Source organism: Metopolophium dirhodum, chromosome 1 (assembly GCF_019925205.1).
Source record: "Metopolophium dirhodum isolate CAU chromosome 1, ASM1992520v1, whole genome shotgun sequence".
Classification (NCBI taxonomy): Eukaryota; Metazoa; Arthropoda; class Insecta; order Hemiptera; family Aphididae; genus Metopolophium; species Metopolophium dirhodum.
The window spans coordinates 129,087,925-129,112,141 of NC_083560.1; the positions used below are offsets into that span (position 1 = coordinate 129,087,925).

The 24,217-nt window shown below is 28.8% G+C and overlaps 1 protein-coding gene across 3 annotated transcripts; it reads right to left on the reverse strand.

The window, feature by feature from the left end:
- Window positions 1–7,311: 7,311 nt before the first annotated feature.
- On the reverse strand, window positions 7,312–22,675 carry LOC132934224 (cullin-3-B-like). Of its 3 annotated transcripts, XM_061000503.1 has the most exons (15): window positions 22,477–22,675; window positions 21,332–22,178; window positions 16,209–16,406; window positions 15,945–16,130; window positions 15,350–15,553; window positions 15,103–15,282; window positions 14,813–15,007; window positions 13,244–13,420; window positions 12,016–12,186; window positions 11,844–11,954; window positions 10,929–11,050; window positions 9,488–9,725; window positions 9,223–9,392; window positions 9,030–9,168; window positions 7,312–8,960 (listed from the first exon to the last, which is right to left on the reverse strand). In XM_061000503.1, exons 2-15 carry the CDS (start codon window positions 21,383–21,385, stop codon window positions 8,808–8,810), a joined length of 2,298 nt encoding a protein of 765 aa, XP_060856486.1. In that variant the 5' UTR covers window positions 21,386–22,178; window positions 22,477–22,675; the 3' UTR covers window positions 7,312–8,807. The 3 variants fall into 3 exon arrangements, with proteins under 3 accessions (XP_060856486.1, XP_060856487.1, XP_060856485.1); XM_061000504.1 differs by having other exon boundaries at window positions 22,029–22,675; XM_061000502.1 differs by having other exon boundaries at window positions 21,332–22,675.
- Window positions 22,676–24,217: the final 1,542 nt, after the last annotated feature.

The following is a 24,217-nucleotide window of genomic DNA, read 5'->3' on the forward strand; positions in this document are numbered from 1 at the left end:
CTTTATGTGAATCGATACATATTATAATCTTATTGGAACTTTCACTGATGCAGTGATTGATGCCTGGATAACCTGCAAATGACGAATCCGGAATCACAATCACGAGTTATTTGTTATTTATTACTGTAGGATACGAACGACGAACATCAGATGACAAAATACGAAATACTACATCTATGGTTCATCATTGTTGTAATGTGTACAGTTTTTACTACGCGGTTTAGTAATTAATATAAGAATGTCGATTATTATTTTACGATGTACGCATGTGTCTATAATATGATTTTATATTTTTCTTTCCTTCAAATGTGGTCATCACCACATCATAAACAGTTAATGTGAAATATAAATAGTGTCAACTTCTAACACAAAAGTCTTAACACGTGGTCATAAAAAAAATTACGGCCACGAAAATTGGGACGCATGTATAAGCTCGGAAAGTATTCTCGCGGACTGTAGAATTCCGGAATGTAAATTGGCGGACCGTATTGTCGCGGATCGTATAAATCTGGAAAGTATACTCCCGGCCCGCATTCTCGCGGAAAAAAAATTACGTACACCGTCGCGGAATTTCAAAATATGCGGACTGTATTGTCACGGACCATATAAATCTGGAAAGTATACTCCCGGACCGTATTCTCGCGGAAAAAAAATTACGTACACCGTATAGTCGCGGAATTTCAAAATATGCGGACCGTATAAATCTGGAAAGTATAGTCCCAGACAGTATTCTCGAGGAAAAAAAATTACGTACACCGTCGCGGAATTTTAAAATATGCCGACAGTATTGTCACGGACCGTATAAATCTGGAAAGTATACTCCCGGAAAAAAAAATAAGTACACCGTATAGTCGCGGACCGTATAAATGCGGAATGAAATATTTTTCGAACCGTATTATGCCGGACCGTGTAGTAGCAGAATTTTAAAATTATGCCGACTGTATTGTCACGGACCGTATAAATCTGAAAAGTATACTCCCGGACCGTATTCTCGCGGAAAAAAAATTACGTACACCGTATAGTCGCGGAATTTCAAAATATACGGACCGTATAAATCTGGAAAGTATAGTCCCAGACAGTATTCTCGAGGAAAAAAAATTACGTACACCGTCGCGGAATTTTAAAATATGCCGACAGTATTGTCACGGACCGTATAAACCTGGAAAGTATACTCCCGGAAAAAAAAATAAGTACACCGTATAGTCGCGGACCGTATAAATGCGGAATGAAATATTTTTCGAACCGTATTATGCCGGACCGTATAGTAGCAGAATTTTAAAATTATGCCGACTGTATTGTCACGGACCGTATAAATCTGAAAAGTATACTCCCGGACCGTATTCTCGCGGAAAAAAAATTACGTACACCGTATAGTCGCGGAATTTCAAAATATACGGACCGTATAAATCTGGAAAGTATAGTCCCAGACAGTATTCTCGAGGAAAAAAAATTACGTACACCGTCGCGGAATTTTAAAATATGCCGACAGTATTGTCACGGACCGTATAAATCTGGAAAGTATACTCCCGGAAAAAAAAATAAGTACACCGTATATAGTCGCGGACCGTATAAATGCGGAATGAAATATTTTTCGAACCGTATTATGCCGGACCGTATAGTAGCAGAATTTTAAAATTATGCCGACTGTATTGTCACGGACCGTATAAATCTGAAAAGTATACTCCCGGACCGTATTCTCGCGGAAAAAAAATTACGTACACCGTATAGTCGCGGAATTTCAAAATATACGGACCGTATAAATCTGGAAAGTATAGTCCCAGACAGTATTCTCGAGGAAAAAAAATTACGTACACCGTCGCGGAATTTTAAAATATGCCGACAGTATTGTCACGGACCGTATAAATCTGGAAAGTATACTCCCGGAAAAAAAAATAAGTACACCGTATAGTCGCGGACCGTATAAATGCGGAATGAAATATTTTTCGAACCGTATTATGCCGGACCGTATAGTAGCAGAATTTTAAAATTATGCCGACTGTATTGTCACGGACCGTATAAATCTGAAAAGTATACTCCCGGACCGTATTCTCGCGGAAAAAAAATTACGTACACCGTATAGTCGCGGAATTTCAAAATATGCGGACCGTATAAATCTGGAAAGTATAGTCCCAGACCGTATTCTCGAGGAAAAAAAATTACGTACACCGTCGCGGAATTTTAAAATATGCGGACCGTATAAATCTGGAAAGTACACTCCCAGACCGTATTTCCCAGGAAAAAAAAATACACACATACAAATCCTGACTCGCGCAATCTATTAGTCTATAAGTCTACTATTATTCTTAGCCGCATTCATACCCCCGTGTTAAGGGGTTTGATATAGGCAATTTTATATTAATTATTTGGAATGGGATTATTTTACACGAGCACCACCGATTCCATAACATTTTTTTTAGAAACGTTAATATCTGGACTGACAAAATTGAAAATGACATATTAATGATATTTATTATTTTAAATTATATTATGTAGGAAAAATATGATTAGGAACTGTCTATGTTTGTTACTTGGAATCCGCATAGTTTTGAAAATTAATAATTAATCTGAAACACGTATTATTATGAGTCAATTGGAAATACATATGTATATTGTAACTATATTATGCAACTCGGTAACTTTTGTAAATTGTAACAAGTTACTCATTTTCAATTTAACTTGTACCTTGTAACTAGTCACAAATTTTCCTATAACTTTATATGAAAGTTACAAGTTACGTTGTTCTTTTTGTGCTTTGATAATTCATAAGTGGGTATAATTCGTTTGTACAATTATGGTTGGTATATATTTTTGTAACGAGTTACAATAAATTTAGGAACTTGCCCAACCCTGCAAACATCTATATGTTAACTGCAGGACTATACAATATACGAATTCATATAAGACTTAAAGTCCGGATTTATAATCTCCTAAAACATCTAAAATATGATGCTAATATTCTATAAAAAAACCAACAAAATATATTATCCTTATATTATCTGAAAAATAAGAAAAATATGCAAAAAATATCTATTATCATAATAATTTATTATACCTATTTTTATGCTACAATATGCAATTTTTTTTAAATTTTTTTTTACAATACCTAGTGAAGTATACACTTCTATAATGGAATAACTCCGCTATAGAAACAGTTAAAATAGTGTTCCAAAATTTAAGTTTCCAATAAACATAATATGTTCCATTCCATAATTTGTTCGAAAATTGTTTTTCCTGGTTAAAGTATTTTCCATACAATTGTATTTAAAAAAAAAAATCATTCTATAAAACTAGATTTTCAACATGTGATAACATTTTTATCTTTCAACGGTATTGTTTTACATGACAAGAATGTTCAATTATTATAGGCCTCCACCAATATTTATTTTTGTCAACGAGAGCACACGCGTTTAAGGACAAGTGGACTGTTTATTTGACGTGTAAGTACGCGTGTACCACGGAGGCCTATCGAAATAAATATTGAATTCATCTGGACGGAGCTGCTCCTAGTTCAAAAAGTATTATTCTCATAACATGTATTCTCTCCAAGTCTCTCATACATGTATTCTAAATATGTTTTGAACGTAAATTACTTTTACATATATTTTAATAGTAGCAAGAGCTTCAGTTTAAACAATAATAATGAAGGGTCCGGTGCAATAACAAGGTATCTCCACTTTTTTTCGATATGCATGTTTTAACATATTCTAATAGTGGAAAAATTTGTCTACATTTCGGTGCAATAACGATATATCTCCGACTATTGAATACGCTAATATCATACAAAAGGAGATATCTGGTTTTAAATGTTCTGGGCAAGAACCAGGTATCTCCGGAGATATATGGTTTTTGTTCCGAAAGATGTCAACACTGAACTTTAAGCATTTTCTGGGCAAGAACCGGATATCTCCGGAAATACCTTGTTTATGCTCCGAAAGTTGTCAACACAGTCATTACACATTTACCCACCAGCAAGACATTGATATTATTTTGCAGTTACTAGGTTACTTATGAACCAGATGTAAAAAAATCTATATTTTCAGCGATAACTGCAGCTCTCAAAATAAAAATATAGGATTAGTTCAATTTTTTTATGCAATAGTTCAATCCAAATGTTTTGGTTTGGAGAGCATTCATCATCGCTACCCAGAACCTGGCCACAGCTTTCTCCAATGTGATAGATATTTTGGAAGAATTGAAAAAAATAAAATAAAAGTCGAAAGAATATTTATTCCAGAAACTTATAAAGATATTATCCGAGAAACCTCACACAAATTCCATGTGATTGATGTATCACAAGATAAAAAAAATGATAACTCATCAAATAATTATTACTTTTAATCTATTAATTAAGTATTAATTTTTATGTTTTTATGTACACAAATATTTGGTGTCAACTAATACTACATTATAAATTTATAAGATCTTAATATTATGTTTCAACTGTTAAAAAGATTATTATTATGTTTATGTTTTTATTTGTTTATATACTCAAGGTTTATGCTCAAGGTGTTTTGTTATTTTCAATTTGTTTCTTTTTGATTTATTATATTATGTTGTGAGTAACAACAAATACATTTTTATCATTTTAAGATATATTTTCTATTTATTTATTATGAGTTCATTAATAGGTATTAATATATGCTCATGATTATATTCTAAAATGAAATATCCTACCAAAGTAGTTTTGTTAAATTTTTTCTTAGTCGTAAAGGATATCAAAGCTACATTGATAAATGCATAAACCAAAGTTTTACTTATATTTTGGGTCAAAAAACCAGGTATCTCCTTAAAACACATAGTTACTCAATTTAATCATTATAAAAGGTTGTGATAGGTTGGATGATTTTGATTATAGGTATAAATTACACATTGTAAAAGTTTTTTGAGATTATTCAATACATATGATGAAAGAATTTCTGAGATTAAAAAAAAACAAAAACATGGATTTTAATTTTGGGGCAAAAACCCATATATCTCCACTAAATTAAACTTGAATTAATTAATTAAAATTTTTCAAATTTATTTAAAAGTAATAAGGCTTTATGGAATGTTATATATACATCCAAAGCATAAAAATCAGTTTTTGAAACAGTAACATGATGAAAGGTGGGTCAGTAAAAACATTTTTTATGTCTCCTGAACAATTTCAAAAAGTGGAGATACCTTGTTATTGCACCGGACCCCCCTTCAATTGTCCAACCTTCCTTCAAAAAAATTTTTCTTACTCTATTTTTATATTTATAAAAATGGAAATACTACTGAAAAATACACTAAAATGATGGTTATACCCGGAAAAAAGTCATCAAGGGTCTCTCAATCCCTCCGCCACGAATACGACGCTGCTATGTAGCTATAATGAATTACATTTACTTACCTGCCCATTTCTTATTAATTAATTCATATATATATTTATATATTTATATATATCTTTTTAACTACCTATTATCTTGATAGTATAAACCGGCCTCGTAAAAATGTAATTAATGACTTATGTGTTATTTTTTACTCCAAACTTTCTTTTAAATATCATGTTGATACCATAAAAAATAAATCGTATATTCAAATTTACACGTTTTACATAAGAAAAAGCACCGGACATGCGACGGCACATACCTACCAATTACCATTCTATCCGCCGAAGACGGATTGCTCATTTTGGTTTCGTCTTAGACGGCGGTGACTGACTTGCTTCACACTTAAACATAAAGGTTGAACATGCAGGTGATCCTGAAGATCGTATCCAGCCTATCCATTTCTAACGTTCGTGACGGATTGCTAGACGTTCGAACTTTTAAAAATTCCCGCCACAGCGCCAAGCCTTATCTCCAATCCATATCACTAATCCTTATCACAAATCCTACACTTTCGTCTTACAGCCTATGCGACTTTTATAATTCCAACGACATTGTCTCTAAAATCGGTACCCACTCTCAGCGAGTCCAACCCTCCCCGAGGTTCACTTAGAGCTAGTATATATATATAATTGAATGTTTATGTGCATACATATAAAAAATTCTTTATAAAACCTGAATAGTTAATAGGATCGTATAAAACTTAGTCTTCCACACAAGCTATTCATAGGAAACCTATTTAAAGGAATCAAATTAAATAATAAATTTAATAAACTGTTTCGTGATTTAGGTGCAATTTGACATGTCAAATTTCAAAACCATCGAAAACTGAAATGTGGCGAGTTAAAATTAAATGTATATAAATATCAGATTTAGCATAAGATAATACCCGCATTATAGACAAACATGTTTTTTTGAATTCGCAATAGTCAGGTGTAGGTACTTAATAATTCGAAACTGTAACGCGTTATTCTATAGAAATTACTTTTCAAAAGTAATTTACATTACATTTTCGTTACTTGGAAATAATTCTAATGAAATTACCTACGTAACACGTTACTGGCAAAGTAACGCCGCCGTTACAATAACGCGCCGTTACAATAACGCGTTACTGTCGTTACGTTACTACCCAACACTGGATATAGGTTAGTAAATTTGATTTTATATTTTGATTCAGGATTCAGGATTCAGGCCATAAGCAATTAAAATCATAACAATTTATGTCATTACGAGGTATTTTGGCATAATTTTCATTTTTCTTTTGGATGTACAGTTTTATTTCCAGAACTGCATTATTATTTATACCACCAACCAATTTTCAAATATTAATACTACCTAACTGAAGTTTAAAATAATAAATATTGTTAAAATGTTAGTTCAACATTTGGTGTTTAATTTTATTACAACTAACACATCCAGAAATATGTTGAGGTATTAAATAACATTTTCTTAGATAATAAAACAGAATGAGAAAAAAATTATACAATGCTTGAGTCATAGCTAAGTTTTAAATTTGCACAAACGCGTTTTAGATAACACAAAAAAACAAATAATTAGGTACATCTTAAGATTACTTAATATTATTAAAACAATACTGTAGGTATGTATGTATTTTATATAAATTACTATCACGAAACAAAAATAACACTAAAAATTAAAAAAAATATATTAAGTTACAATATTGTAAGCGTTGACAAGAAGGTTACTAAAGATATTACGGTGCTGCTTATTTTGAAAAATAATTTAAATATTTATGCCGGATTGCATAAAAAAATGTAATAACCAACCATGGTCCACTAAACTATGTTAAATACCATTAGCTCACTGTTGAACGGTTACATCGCTCTCTGGGCAAGCAACTGTTTAGATGGCGAGTATGGCAAGCCTACTCCTGGACATAGCCTCATATGCAAAAAAAAAAATGTTTAGCGATTTTGTATGCAATCCGGCGTTACACTAATATTAGCTAGTTAATAAAAAACCAAAAAAAAAATTTTCTAGGACATTATATATTAATTAAACTAAACAATACAATTACTATTAATGTAAAACAAAAATTTCATGATTTAGTAAGACACATAAAGTGTGTATGTTTCACTATACTGAAATCCTCCAAAAATGGAATGTAGAAAATTGTTTGCATATAAATACCAAAATGGCTCATTAGATACACGTTAACTTAAAAGTTAATTTTTCATACAATTATTCATTTATATGTACTCAAAAGAAAAAAAAATATAAAATTATAATATATACAATATATTGTATAAATTTTATTTGTATCAATAATAATCATTATCTAGTAAAGTATTATTGGTTATATTTCAGTATGAAAAAAAAAACATTTTATAATTTTATTTATGTGCAATAAAGATTGTCCTGAAATAAACAACAATTCGAGTTCATTTGATAATACATATATTTAAAATGGAATAAACACATTTTATGCTTACAATACAAGAAGACCATAGATGAAAGCAATCATTATCACATTAAACTTATGATTAATATTTTGTTGGTTTTTGTAAATAGTGACTGGAAATTATCACTGGATCAAGTTAAGATACCGTGTAGCACCTGTATATTTGTTACACATTTATAACATTGCTCGATATACATTCCATTTCTATGAAAAACATTAAGGAATCTATTAAGTATTTGTTCATTTACTCCTATGATTTTTTTTTTTTTTTTTTAATAGGAACAATGGGTCCCTAATTTAATATGTGCATGTGTTGTCATGCTAAGAGGTACCACTATTTCAGGCGGATAATATTAGATTGAAACAGGGATTTCGGGAGCATTAAATTTACATTCCTACTAACCTGACCTTATTGGTTAGCAACACCATTTTATTTCTACAGTTTCGGACAGACAAATTTTTATACACAAAATGTGTAAATTACCAAATTGACAATATTAGAGTTGAACTTTATGAAAAATTCCAGTTTTTTTTTTTACAAAACGATGGTGTTAAATATTACTATTTGTACACAAATTTGTAAATTAACCTTATACTGCATGATTTTTTGTATTTAAAAAAAATATCGTTATTTTCAAATAAAACCATTATGTAGCCAAATGTAAACTATGCAGTGTAGGGTTAATTACTATTGTATATATAACCAAATCTTTAATTAAAAATTTCTAGTTAAATTTTGTTATCATAAATTATTCTTTATATTGTTGTATGAATGAGTAAAATAAAATTGGAGTAAAACAAAGATGTGTTACCAACAGATAAACAAATTATTCAATTTACTCTAAATTAGTTAATTTTGTAATATAAAAAAAACTTTATACAAAAATTGTTTATCCAAGTCTGTAAGACTTTAATTCAATTAAAGGCCATCCTGCTGAAATAATAAATGGTATATCTTAGCGTGAACACCAGTATAATATTCAGTTGTCAATTTTTACATAGGAAGACTTAATATACAATTTTAAATACATATTTTATGCAACATAAAGATAAGTTTTCCTATCTTCTGCTGATCTTGCAAGGTATTCTCTTTCAATCAGTCCTTCAATTCTTTTTTTGATAATAACCGGAGAAGGTAAGAATCTGACTTTGAGTTGTTCTACAACTTCCAACACAAGTGTATTATGCTAAAAAAATAGACATAATTGCTTAAGTAAATATTTCACAACAAACAATGAATTGCATTTCAAAATTACAATCAATTTTTTCCGAGATTTCATAACGCGTACAATTGCAGCTTCAATTTCATGCTTACGGTCCTCATCTATCTTGCTTCTAGTTTCTTTTCTTTCTGGTTCAGTTTCCCCTTTAGCTGCGACTGTTTGGATTTTCACTCTAAAATAAACAGATATTTAGTAACATGAATTCAAATAAAAATATATCGTTTACCTATGCAATTTCGATGTAAATAACTCATTAACACAGAATTCATGAGATAATTCTATTTCTTTACATTTGGGAGTCTTCAAAAGTATACGCTGTGAGGGTTTTCCTAATGCTAAAGATTGTAATGCTCTAATCAAATCTTTGTCAGGAATATCAGTTTCACTTCGTATGTCCTAAAATTTTATTTTTGACACGTTAACATTCACAATAATTTATAATTCTTATATATAAAATAAAGTTTGAATGAATATAATGTTTAATAGTTTACTTCAAAAGTTAATTTTTCATGAGTATTGAACATTAAAAGAATACACATCTGATAAGTCGACACTTGAATTATGTGTTTTCGCACGGAAGATGAGCTGAGGGAATTAGCTGAAATTGATACACTTGTCGATAATTCATTGTCTGGTCGTCTTGAACCATAGAATACAGCATTCAAATCAGCTGACCCAAGTTGTGGTTGCAATGTTAGTTGTCGTCCGTTATGTTTCCCCAGATAAAATCTGTTATGAAATAATTGTTTTAAATTACTAAACATAAATATGTTATTAAATAATAAGCTTTTAATATTAAAGGTTCCACTTGTGTTCAGGCATTTCTAATGTGAAAATCCTACTCAATGTTTTCTATTTTCACCAGCTCATATTCGACCCATTCACTTATTGTACTCACTTGTATGGATTGTAAATTGTCGTAAAATAAAGGAATTTAAAAAAAAATTTAAGTTAGTATTTTTCATTCATATTTAAAATTTTTTATCAAACTTTATTAACTGTAATAATATATTATCTAGTAGATAATCTCTGATAGCTTAGAAATATAAAATTGATAACCTATTTATGATATGATAGAAGTTTTTTTTTATCAACAATGGAAGTTGTCTATTATGTTTGATAATTTTTATATCCTAAGCTGGATAATGTAAACAGTATAAACATTTTTATCCAGTTAACAAATGAGTCTTGACATGTAAACTTTTTAAGCGAATAATTAAATAATGAATATTGATTGTGTTACGTGTTAAACAATTGTTCAAGTTAATAAATCAATCTAATCAAATTAGTTCAATGTGTATTAGAAAAGACATTAAAATAAAATTGTTTTATCTATTTAAAACTAGAATAATTGAAGTTTAGAAAATACAGTGAAACCTTGATAACTCGAATGTCTATAAGTTGAATTTCCGATAACTTGAAGGGATAACTTCGCCCCTGTATTTCAATAAGTACACACAATTTTTTCAATAACATAAATTTTAGATAACTCAAATTTTTTTCGCCCCTAACCGATTCGAGTTATCAAGGTTTTACTGTATATTTATGTTAGAAGAAAATAATAATAAATTAATATTTAAAAATCTATATTCAATTGTGGGCATTATGTGTAAAAAGTTAGTCAATAACTAAATATGAATTATTAAATAGTTATACGATGCTATAAATATTTACAATTTATCATAAAAAACTATAAATATAACAATCTTTATAATATATAATATGTACATGGTATGATATTGTAACAGTTAAGATTTATTGAATGAAGGCTAAACCATGATATAGAACTTATATTGAGATATAAATATATACATTTATGATAAAGTTTATAAAACAATTCTCGACATTCATGTTATTTATATGCGCTAAGCGTCTTCGGCCAGAATATAGGTATTCATGTTATAAATATTATCATTATTATAGTACACTCACTTTCGATATTCTGCAAAAGCACTCCTAGGAACTAACGGCACATTGCATTTTGATAATGCATGGGTAGGCCAAAACCCCGTGGTTAATACTCTCACAGTAAGATCCACAGCATGTAAAAACGGCTAAAATAAGATTTTTTAAGAATAAGTTGGTTAGTTGTATACAAAAAATGAATGGGAGAAATAAGGATGGTAATAGTAATAAAAGATAAAGATAACAAATTTTTTGACTTTATTATGAGTAATCATAAGTTTATTTAAGAAACAATGTTTATTGATAAAAATTGACATTTAATTAACTATAATTGTGAATCCTAGATAAAGTATACCATAAAAATAATTTAGATAAATTGAGAAATGGGTATAAACTAATATAATTAGAAATATGTTTATAGTATTGTATAATATCTAAATAGGTATTATACACAGAAACTCAATAATTTGAAATGCAGAGAACCAAAATCAAATTTTAATTTAAGGAGGTCTTTGATTTTGCAAATTTGAATTTTGGAGAAAAAATAATTAATTTGAATAAAATAAAATTGGATTACATTTACATTATTTAAATAGGTAACCACGTGTTAATTATTTAATTTACTTTGTATTTATTATTTATTGTAGATACGTTATATTTCATAAAAAATGAATAAAAATATTTGAAGTTATTCGTGATGGTTTGTGTACCATTTATATATCAATGAATATTGAAATGTTACATGGTTCATCATTTATGCAGTTTAAAACTGAATGTATAACTTTCCTACGATACATAATTTAAACGTATTTTATTATTCTACCGGATGGAGGGTTAAAGTGGTATTGGGTGGTAAAATAAAGGATAAATAATTTTAGGATTATTTAAAATATGTCCTTTAGCTTGTGCAACATATGATATTATTATATTTATACTACTTACATTATTAGACTTAGCAGCGTATTCCTTAAATTCTTCCATTATAGTGTTAGATATGGACATATCTTTAAACATACCTTCCAGTTTTGAAGTGAATTGACAGCCACACTCAGTCTATATAGAAATTATATAATCATTTGATTTAAAAGTTTTCACAAAATAAATTAAAACTTACCTTGAGTTTTGAGATCATATTCTTTTCATTGTCATTACTGACAGATTTATTTAAAAGTAATCTCTTGGCTAAATGCTGTTTATAATACCTTTCAAATACATCTTTTTCTTGAAGAAAGCGGAAAATAACCATAGATTTGTCCAAGACTATCTCTACATCATTTTCAGATAACTGTAATAATATATTATTAAATTGTTAAATGTGCACTTTTAAATGTACGAATTAAAAATTAAATGTTAAATGTTAAGACAATTTTTAAAGAATAGTATGTCATCCTCATAAATTTATAATAATCCCATATAAAATTATAAGCTATAAAATAGGTATCAATAAAAATAAATAACTTTAGATATGAAATATATCAATTCATAAAATGTGCGATGACTTTCAAGATTCATCGACGTCAATTTATTAAATCCAAATATATTAGTTATTTTTAATAAAAAATTCATAGTCAAGTTTTAATTTAATTTTAATGATAAAATAAAAGTATTCATTATTGTGATATATGATAAACTAATATTAATAAATTAATTCATATTGGTCATACACATGGTTAATACGTAACAACAAATTTGTTTATTAGAACAATAAATTGTGATACTTTACAATTTTTAAAAAGAAGAATGTCATCATTTTTTAAGAAGTCTTGTTTACTACACATATATCCCCTCATTCAAGGTAAACAAATTAAAAATTATACTATTAATGTCTTTTTGAAAATTAATTTTTACAATAGTTATAAGTCATGAAACTTTTTTGAAACAATTGTTTATTTTTACAATTTTTTTATCATTTTTACAATTTTTTTATCATTTTTATTTTTTTTTTAGTATTTTAGTTTTACGAATAGCAACATACATTTTAATTTCATATTTCGGAGAAAATATATTCTGTTTTACATTCAGTATTAAAAATGAATATTGTCATTATAAAATGTAAAAGAAAACCTAAAAACTATAATGAAAAGGAATAGAAAAATGTTTATTATTTACAAAATTGTTGTTACAACTTATAATAATGTTAAAATATTTTCAAAAACGTTAATGTTTTAAAATAATGTGTGTTCTTTGATAAAAGAATCACAAAAACTAGCCAAAGCAGAACTTTTTAATTTATTTAAAAAGTATTGTTAGCTGATAAGTATTATAATACATTTATGCATTTGTTTCTAAAAAAATAAATAACTGTTAATAACTGTTAACAAGTAAACAAATATTATTATTACCCCACGCACTCCCTTTTTCAATTTCTCATCCACAAATAAAGATAGATATTCTGGTGACTTAGAATTGATGTTGAAAAAATATTCAAAATCAGCAGCAATCATTTGTTTAAACATCTTGTCATTGTTAAAAGAATGAACCAAAAAAAAATCAAATCTGTCTTTCAGATCCAACAAACTCTGAAAAAAAAATATTTGCAGAAATATTAATAAAATCAATTATATATAGTGGAAATCGAATATAACAACATTGACTATAATGCCAGCACTGATAAAGTGACTAAAGTATGTCAGTGGCCAATATTTTCCTACTATTTTAATGTTAAAGCATATGGTTATAAGAATTACGCTATAATGACTATCCTACTATAGTATCATAAGGCAATAATATAACTATTATTGTGTATAACATCTATAATCCGGTCAGTATAATTTTATAATGTAGACTAGTTGAATAACCCGGCGTTACCCGGGAAAAAAATTGTGGTTAATTAACTCCTTTTAGGTGTAATTTGCTCTGCGTAGGTATGGAAGCAAAATCATATTATATTTTAATTTTTAGCCATCCCATGTGGCGTTGCCCGTGAGTTTCGCTTATGGTTATACGAACAGTATATTATCAGGTAGGAAATCTACCTGTGGTAGATAGCGGACACAGCGAGATGAGAAATAAAATATAGCCTATATATTAGTAAAACTTTGTAGTTGAAAAAAAATTTGTATACAGTGTACCTAAAATAGTATTGAAGTCATAGTTGATCATACCGGATTTTTAGGAGTATTTAATATTTATATATTAATATATTTTGGGGGGTTATTTTATCAATAAAAATATAATTGGAGTATTGGTGTACGCGCGATGCATGAGATTATTTTTATCGATAAACTTCTGGGAACAATTCTTATTATAGACCTTCGGACAAAAAGATAGGTTGCAGGTAGCTGAAGACCTGCGGGCCGTGCAGCACAATATGTATTGGCGGTGAACAATTATAATAAATTGTTAATTACTCCACTAAAACGCAACATTTTTGAAAATCCTTTCTTATTGCACAGTGAAAATATGAGAAGAACATCTATTCCAAATTTCAAGTTCGTACGTTGTGTAGTTTTTGAGTTACAGGGATCAGTGGTATTTGGATTTTATATGTATAGATAATAGTAAATAAAATAATGCAATTGATGTAACTCTTCCTTTTTTTTTTAAATCTAATTTTAGGTTAGTCAAGTCAATTTGTAAACGTTAAATTAATTAACAGAAAGCATTTAGTATTGGAAAAAAATTACTTATTTTAATTAAAAACAATGTTGACATTGCGAATTATTATTAATATTTACTTAATATTCATATGATATGTTAACTTATAACTTTCAAATAAAATAAATGTTGATGTATCCAAAATGTTAGTTTCTATGTTTTCAAATCTAGTTTCTTTTATTATGACAAATTTCCCTGGTTCATAGAAAGTCATTACAACCGATTTCCACTAAACTTAATATTATATAAGTTAAGACTTATTTTTATCATTATAATTTGAGATATTATATTAATGCGTTAAAATTTTTAATAACCTGAATATAGTTTACTGCATTAGTATTAATATCTTCTCCTTGCACAAGTGATTTTCCTAATTCCCGTAGATACAAACTAACACTATCAGACATGGTTTTTAAACCTTCAGAAACACGAGATAATAACTTGTACATGCATGCTAAATCATCAATTTTGTTGTTCTTCAACATGTATACAACACCAGAATTTTCCATCTTAAAGAAAAACATACAATTATTAAAATAATTTAAGAGATAAGCACATAAATTAATTAAATTTCAGTTTAAAATAATTGAACTGGGATATTTACCTCAACAATTGTTTTCATGTTTCTTTTAATTAGTTCTACTTCAATAACCTCAACAATTCGACTTTCAGTTGAATCATCTAGGTAATGTTTTGCTCGATCTGATTCTTCTATAATTCTAGATTCAACTTTCCTAATATAAATACATGCACTGTTTTCATCTAAAAACTTTTGACTTTCCATCTGTAAATATGAAATATTAAGGTTTCAGTGTTATTATAAATCTATAAATATTAAAGTTCATAGATACTTTATAAAATTCAGCAGATTGTTCCAAAAATGGTTTTTCAAAATCTTCTTCATAAACAATGCGCCCAGTAATTCCCAGAATCATTAACATTTGACATGCATTTTTAATGGCTATTCGATCAACTACTTCACCTTTTCTTTCAAGTCTTATCAAATTCAACAGAGTCATCCGAAGATGATCACGAATATACCCATAGCGAACAATCTTATAGAACAAATAATAATATATATTTTGCATTTAAAAATATATTCATAAATCTTTAAACGTACGTAATCACTTATTTAATATATTATAGTAAGAGAAATAACAAAAACATTTAGGTAATAAACTCTATTCATGTTAAGAAGGAACCTTGGCTAGTAACTTGTTGTCACAGCTTGCAGCCGTACAGATAGTTGACGCAGTAGGGAAGACAAAAGGAAGGTGGTCATGTCACAAAGTTGATAGTCAGATTAAAACTGGTCACTGCTGAGGTACCTTCTTAACGTAAATGTAGTGTAGTAAACTATTTAAATTATAAATAATGTATAGTATTTTTATTTTTAATCTTAGTTAGATAATAATATTAATATAAATTTAAATTTGTATAACTTACTAGATCACGAAACAAAACGAGACCCAAATTATAAACATTGTCAACTTCATTATGCTTAACATAAACTCGATCCATGTACATCAATATGTCACGTATCATCACCATAGAAGTTTGATGGTCATTCCAAGCAACATTTAAAACTTGTAAAAAATTGTTATTTAATGCCTTTAGAACATCTTCTCTGACCTAAAAAATAATAATTGTTTTATAAATTTGATTATAATACCTTTTTATATGTGATATGTTATTTTAAAATAATTTTACCTTATTTTCTAAATGGTTTATTACAGCTTCCTTCATGCCAGTATACAATTTCTCACCATGTTTCAGCAATACCATGGTATAGGCATTTCGGTACAGTTCTTCAAAACTTAGACCAGAATTGTTTTTCTTTTGAATTTCTTGAATAGCATTTTTCAATAACACCCAAATATTATCAATTAATTGATCATCCATTGACATCTGAAATAATATAAATATTAAATATTATTATACTCCAAACTAAATAAATGAAAACCTTCAAAATCAATAGTTGTATCATTAATAAAAAAAAATGTTCATAGAATATGTTATTCTATGAATTATTTCTATAGTTTGGTAATCATTGAAATTTAAGTTGATATGCATTTTAATAAAAAAAAAGAACATACGTATGATCTTGCTAATGATAAATTAAAAAAAAACAATACAAATAAAAGAACAATTGTAAAAATTACTAGACACCGATTAATTTAAATAACATTATAGTAGAGACCACAAAGTTAGAATATAAGGTTCGAAGACTGGTCCGTATCAGTTATCCTCTTAGTGAGCCAGATTTAGTTCTAATTTTACTCACGAGTGCTGCAGGTTATAATTATTTGAGTTTATAATTTTATAAACCATTTTGGACAAAGATAAAGATTCCATCAAAATCTAAAATCAACCATTGAACCGCAAATGTTATGAAAATAGTATTAATATTTTCACATAATCTGTGGTTGAACCATGACAAAATAAATTCAATAAATAAATTTTGATTGCTCCGTTAGTGTTCATATGTGTTGGTCGTCGGGAAAAGTTGAGTTTATGTTTCGTTTTATTTTTTTGTCCTGTGTGGTCCTGGCATTTAGTTTTAACATTTTAACTATCACATTATATAACCTCATATAAGTATTACCTGCAGTACCAGGGAGCAGAGTTAAATTTGAAGTAAAACTGCCTCAACAAGTGGATATCAATTACCATTTAGGTATTTAAAAGGTGGGTGGGCGATAGTCGTCAGAACTTATCTTCTAAGGACCACAGACTAAGATTAACAGGACTGGAAACGAATAATATTGAACTCTAATGGGAAATGATCTCCATCTGTTGCGGATTGTCAATGAGCGATTGGGTCGCTATGTTTTAATAATTATTAGGTATAAGGATGTCCTAGGCCTAATCATGTATCTATCTTCTATGGTTTCTATTGGATGAGAGAAACAAAATATAACTACCCCCCCCCCCCCCCCAAGTCATGAATAAAAAATAAACAATAGTTGGTTTCTCTCTGGTTGATTTTTAAAGACTTAAAAAGAATTAAAATAAAGATTTTTAAATTAATATTTATTTCATTTGAAATTATTAAAGTGTACATACCTTATAGGTAAATATTAATTTTTACATTTTAAATGCAATATTTACTAACAGACAGTCAAAAAAAAATTACCTATATATTATAAAATAATAAGTCCACAGAAATCTGTTATTATGATACTTTACTCTAATTATATAAACTATATTTCTATATTATGTACATAATATTATCATATTTTTTCTATTATATTCACTACAAAGGTAATATAATTTGAGTAAATCGTGATTAAAAATTATGTCGAAAAGTGTAAATTTATTAACAATTGGTACCTACTAATACAATTAATAGGATATGATATAAATATTTAGAATGTATCAAATATTTATCCATACTGAATTTAGAATTTGAATAAAATAAAATACTATAATTATCTAGGTACCTATTGTAATTTTTTTTGTAAATAATAAAATATTTTTTGGTATATCTGTATGATGGTGTTAGAACTTTAGCTGTCGCAATACTGGTGTAAACAAAAAAACAGACAATAATAGAAAAAAATATATTGGGAACGTTAAACATGTGAGCCCGCAAGGACATAAGTTTGAGTTTTTTATTAATCAGTAAAAATAAAAGCATGGAGGATCTAAAACTGTTGTAACATCATCATAAATTACATTGTAAACCGTTAACAATTGATTTTGACACCAGGAGTGGGCTACAATTCTCATTAAAATGCGCGTTATCATTTGGTGAATCCAAAATACTCTTTTATGAAAGGGAAAGCTAAAAATATATATATTAAATTGAGTTCAAATAAATATTACATAACAGCTACCTACCTAAAATAATTTTTATTTGGTGAAATATTTATCCAATTTGTTTAAAGCTAATATAAACAGTACAATAGTACAGATTGTTCAGATATTCTTATAAAATACTAACACGTACTAATAAAAATATAATTACAACATATAATTTATTTAAGCATCAAGTATCATAATTCATAATATACCTATTAATACCTTTTACATCAATAGATTAGGGAAATAAGTATATTAAATAAAATATTTTATAAAATCGAATACAGTTAGATCCTTGGTTAGGTCCCTAACCTAACTTAGAATTTAAATTCTTAATACATGACATGTGTTTTAAGGAAATAACTTCACTTTGGTGAAATAATTATTTACTTCCTATTTACCTAACAAGTTAACTATTTATTATTTATTTTTATATAAACCTAGTCCCTACCCTTATGTGCCAATATCTGAGTTGATTCTTGTGCATCAAGAAAAGAAAAAATTCAGTAGTTACTTTATACAAAACAATATATAAGTAGCTAACCGTCTATTTATTAAATTATGTATTGATACTAAATTTTACCGGAAATTAAAATGCATTAGTAGGTACCTACTTATTTTTAAAAATTAAACCATAAAATAAAAACTATAAGTAGGTACCTAATCAGCAATCTTGTACCCAATAATAATATACAATTAAGACTTAACATAAGTCATGAGTGGCAAATACAAATCTTGCGTTGTATGAAGTTTATTTAATTTTAGTTGTGTTAGGTGAATGCGAGGGTAATATTGTCAATATACATTTTATCTGTACTGTTTATACAGAAAATTCAAATAGTAAAATTGGTAAAAAGTACTTACCTACATAATAATTATAAGAGCATTTAAAGACGTTTATTAAAAAAAAAAAAAACTGTAGGTACCTATATTATTATTTACCTTGAATATTTAAATAAATGTAGATTGTATTGTATCCTGGCAAACACTTACATTAGAATTTAAAATAAATTTAAATGGAATTTGAGGTTGGTATTTTATTTATAAATTAAAATATATTTTGTAGGTATGATGATTGCAATTATATAACAGAAAGAAAGATTAAATATTAAGTTAATATGGTTTTTATCTCGGTTTTTATTTGTGTGCTTATAGTCATTACTAATTAGTATATTTCTAATATAAACAAAAATTTTTTAGATGGATGTAAATTGGATGTAATTAATAAGGTAATAATATACATTTGTAATTTGAATCACTTATGAATCATGATTTTATAACAACTAATATCTATATTTCAATTTTTAAGCAAATCCGTTGAGTACTTATAAGTTACGATAAAAATGTTTTTAAAAATATGAACACACATTTTGCTTGTTATGTTACCACTTTGGTACATTTACTTATGGTGATACATAATCTGTATCATATTTCAAATCGCTAAGTTTTTGTTGAGGTTTTTATCTAATATCTGTTACTTTAATTTTGGGCGACGAGCAAAACTCGTATATTCATAATATACCTAATTGTATTTTTTTTTTAGTCATATATACCTACCCAAGTTATTACAGTACAATATATAGGACATAGGTGTAACAACCCCCGAGGGAATGGCCTTATACTCCCCGTCACACAGACGGTAATGAATATAGGACATAGGTATTCTATTAACTACCGATGTATTTGTTAAGTATGTTTATACCGAGGTTCATACTTACTTAAATATGGATTTTTTTAATATGTTATAGCTCGTGTAATAGGTAATTTGACCTTTTTAAATTTTATAGGAAAGTTAAATGTGTAAATATATCATTTAATGATTTGATTTTATTTTCATGTTATTAAAAATAAGTGTAATTTGAGTGGGGTGGTCTTATACATTTACCCAATCTTCACTTCTAAAACCATCTAAAACAGCTATCATGGTACTTATATTTCAAAACACTCAATATAATGTACAATACCTATAGCTTTATTTGAATAATTATTTTACTATAAATATGTGGTTGATTTAATAATGCTAATATAGAAAGCCTGTCTAATTATAAATAAAAAGGTAAATTATTATTGTCTTCATTAAAATGTATTTAATCTAGTCAAAACTATAATTATGCCAAACAACATTTGGTTTTTCAAACATAAAATACCAAACAACTGATAAAAACTATAGGCAGGGTTCAAAATATTGACTCCAACCCATTAAAACCCACTGGGGTTTTAATAGGTTGGACCCAGTTATAAAACCCAGTGAAAATAAACCCAACAAACAAAAAAAACTGCATAAAAACTTTAAGCTGCATATTTATTTTTATTACTTTTTAGTAACAATAAAAACAAAAATATGTAAGCAAAAACATTAAATAGGTATTATAATTTTCTTAATTATAATTAATTTTAAAGTTTAAAACTCATAACAATAAACAATACAAATTAAGTAATAATAATAAAACAAATAAACTGTATAATTTTATATAGGTAGGCACACCAAAATTTTTTATATTTCTTTACCTATAAGTTTCTTAAATATAATAGTTATAACCTTGGTTATAACTTATAGGTAATAAGTTATATTTAATTTTAAATAAGCAATAGGTATATGTTTTAAGTTTTAATGTTCAGGGAACTGCCCTAATAAAAAAGTGTCAGGAATTGGCATTCATTTGAAAATTATTAAAACCCATTATTACTCATTAAAATCCATTTAAACCCAACTGGATCGGGGATTTTTGATCCCTGACTATAGGTATTTTATAGAGTCTATATAATCTTATATAAGGACAGTCAGGACAGCTATACGCATACGTAAATACCCACTTCATGTAAAAATAGGTAGGTAAGATAACTATATAAAAATGAACAGTGAAAATGTTCAAAATAAATTCAGTTGCAAGGATATAACTATTAGGTAGATGGGTAGATACTATAAAGATTAAATACCTATGGGACAACCAACATGGCTATGTGTGTCATGACAGCAATAATACTATCTGAGTAACAGAGAATCTTGACGATAATGTTGATGGACTCACCGGGAAAGCTTTGATGCGCAAGTTGGTACGTTTCTTTGGTACACCGTTCATCATTCTGTGTTTGATGTGGTGGGCATTGAAGTGGAGCAGCGAGAGTCTACAATAAGACTGTTGACGTGGTTTGTCAGGCGGTTATTGTAGAACTGATCGAGCTCACACTCATTCCCGCGCGACCGTAGCAACGAAAATCATGTCAACAGAGGGATGGGTGGTAAACCCAAAGATCGACTTGGGCACGACAGGGAAGAGGTGGCGGAAAAAAAGCAAAATAAAAGACTCCGTTCGCACCTCGCACTGGACTCGCAGTTGGTGACGCTCGGCGACGCACTTCAACGGCGGCAGTGAGGAGGTGGCAGTCTCGGGACTGGTCTCGCGCAGACGAAAAACACACCGAAAATTCAATTAAATGTTATCGGAACTAGGACGTAAAGTAACGCTAAAGCGCACTCACGCACACTAACACTGTTTCTCACAAATCGCAATCACTCCACGCGCACACACATACACACACACACACCTCTGTGATCGCGTAGACTGTGGGTGGAGGTGGAAAACTGACACTGGCGGCTACGTATTATAGGTACGATAGGTACTACGTGTGTATTGAAAATATTTATTGCTACCTAATATAGTTAACTATTACTGTAATATTGCCGTGAATCGCGATGATAAGCGAGTAGAGGTAATCATAATTTACTATAAATCTGTCCGTGTTCGATTCGCAGCGGCGGTGGTCGAGTTTTGCGCACTGTTCGTCTGCAACTGTGCTGTCTAGTCCGGCGATAAATGCTGATCGTTGGCGCTTGTGCGATTTCGGCGACGGACTATCACGCGGCGAGAGTGAAAGCTGAAGTGTGAAGACTACGGATTAATGATTACTATAAACTATTACTATTATTATTATTATTATTATTATTATTATTATTAATTTCGTGTACAAACGACAATGACGGTAACGGTACAGAATGTAGATAGTGGGTAACAGTCGAGTTGCTTATCAATATTAGAAAATTAATGGTAAAAAAAAAAAAAAAAAATGAAAATGCGAGTCGAGTAGTCGGCGCGGTTACGTTAACGAGTACAGGAGAACCCAGCCATAAAATATTCTTCTTAATAATATGTTTCTAAGTAGTAGTTCTTCTTACTTCCGTCGGCGGCGGCGTCGGCCCCGTTCCAATGATGAATTTTATTTGTATAGAATATAATATTATTATTATTATTATTATTGTCTACGCGTCGACTACGACGACGAACCGCTACTGTGCGTGTGTACTAATGTACTTTGTTAGCCGCGGTATGCGATGCGCGTACGGATTTGCCTAGACCACAGCTGCAGCTGCTCTTGCGCTGAAATTTCGCGTTTGTGCGCGCTTATCAGTTCTTATCGGACGGTCCGCAAGATGAGATGACGTAACGTTACGCATCGGCTGCTGCGGCGCCGGTCGAGCTTACGCCAAGAAAAAATATTATAATTGGACGTCAGTGACGGACCGAGATATTTTACTTCATTATACCTACTCGGCTACTCATCTACATTCCACTATTATATCCCTACACGGCTACACACCAACCATTATTATAGTCGATACCCGTACCCACACACACCCGCCCATTGATTTGCGTCCCGTGACTAAAAAACTGCCTTTGCGCTGACACTGGTTTTAGGTATACTTCAATAGTTAAAAGTACATTTCAAAATTTGTAATATAGCTATAATATGAATATATATACCTATAGGCTTTATGGAGTATTACATAGGTACTAATTTGTAATTCAAGTTTTATAAATCTATATACTCTACATGCAGTACCTAATAGGTAACTACTAACTTATTACCTTTTTTGGCGATGTTTATTTTTGATCAATAATAATAAAAAAAAAAATTAATAGGTAGGTCGTAGCCGTAGGTATAATAATATAATATAATCATGTTAGATACGTAGTTCGACAATAATAAAATCGGATTCCGATGATGAGTTTTTCTTGGATTGTTGTATCATCTACCAAGGCCCGAAGCTTAAAATTAAATCTTCGAGAAGATTTTGATCTTTGACGACTGATTTTAAATTCCGTTTTAAATAGGTGTCTAATGTTACCTAGATATACTATCTGGGTAGGTATTGTTAACGATTATAAACATAAATATTAAAATATATAGGTACCTATTAAAGCATACAAAATTATCTAGGTGACTAGGAGTATAAGTACTATACATAATATTTATTGTGATTGTGTAGGCATAATAGGCATATATAATTAATTATAAATAAATTACCTATATAAATTATAAATACCTATCTGAATAATTTTTTAATTCTTTTTAAAATCACTTAAAAATTAAAATATTATATAAAAACCCACAAAAAAGAATAGATAATGTTTTTACTTTGAATTCATTTTTGCAAAAACATTGTATTTGCATACCAATTTTCTCAAAATAATCAGTAATTTTTTGGTATTTTTGTATTGAAGACCTTGTATTAAATTGTCAAGCCATAGCTATACACATTTAATATCTTATGCATTTTGAACTACAAATTAATTGTAATAATTTGAACTTTAAACACTTATAAAAATATATCATTAATATTTTTAAATAGCTTAAATATAAAAACGTATGAGGAACCTTGTATTCAATTTTTAAGCTTTTTTACCGAACAAATAATTATTTATCGACATTTTTAGGAAAACACTAAAAGGCATCAAATACAATACAAGCGATTAGCGAAGACTGTTAATAATTTTATGTACGTCTGAAGAACGATATAGATATAAATATATAATTCGGTGTAGACACTCGGCTTCGAAAAGTAAGTCGTATTTTGACGGCGTTTAATACGGAAATTGTCCGCCAGCGGTCCAGGAGCGATAATTCTATATACGCAT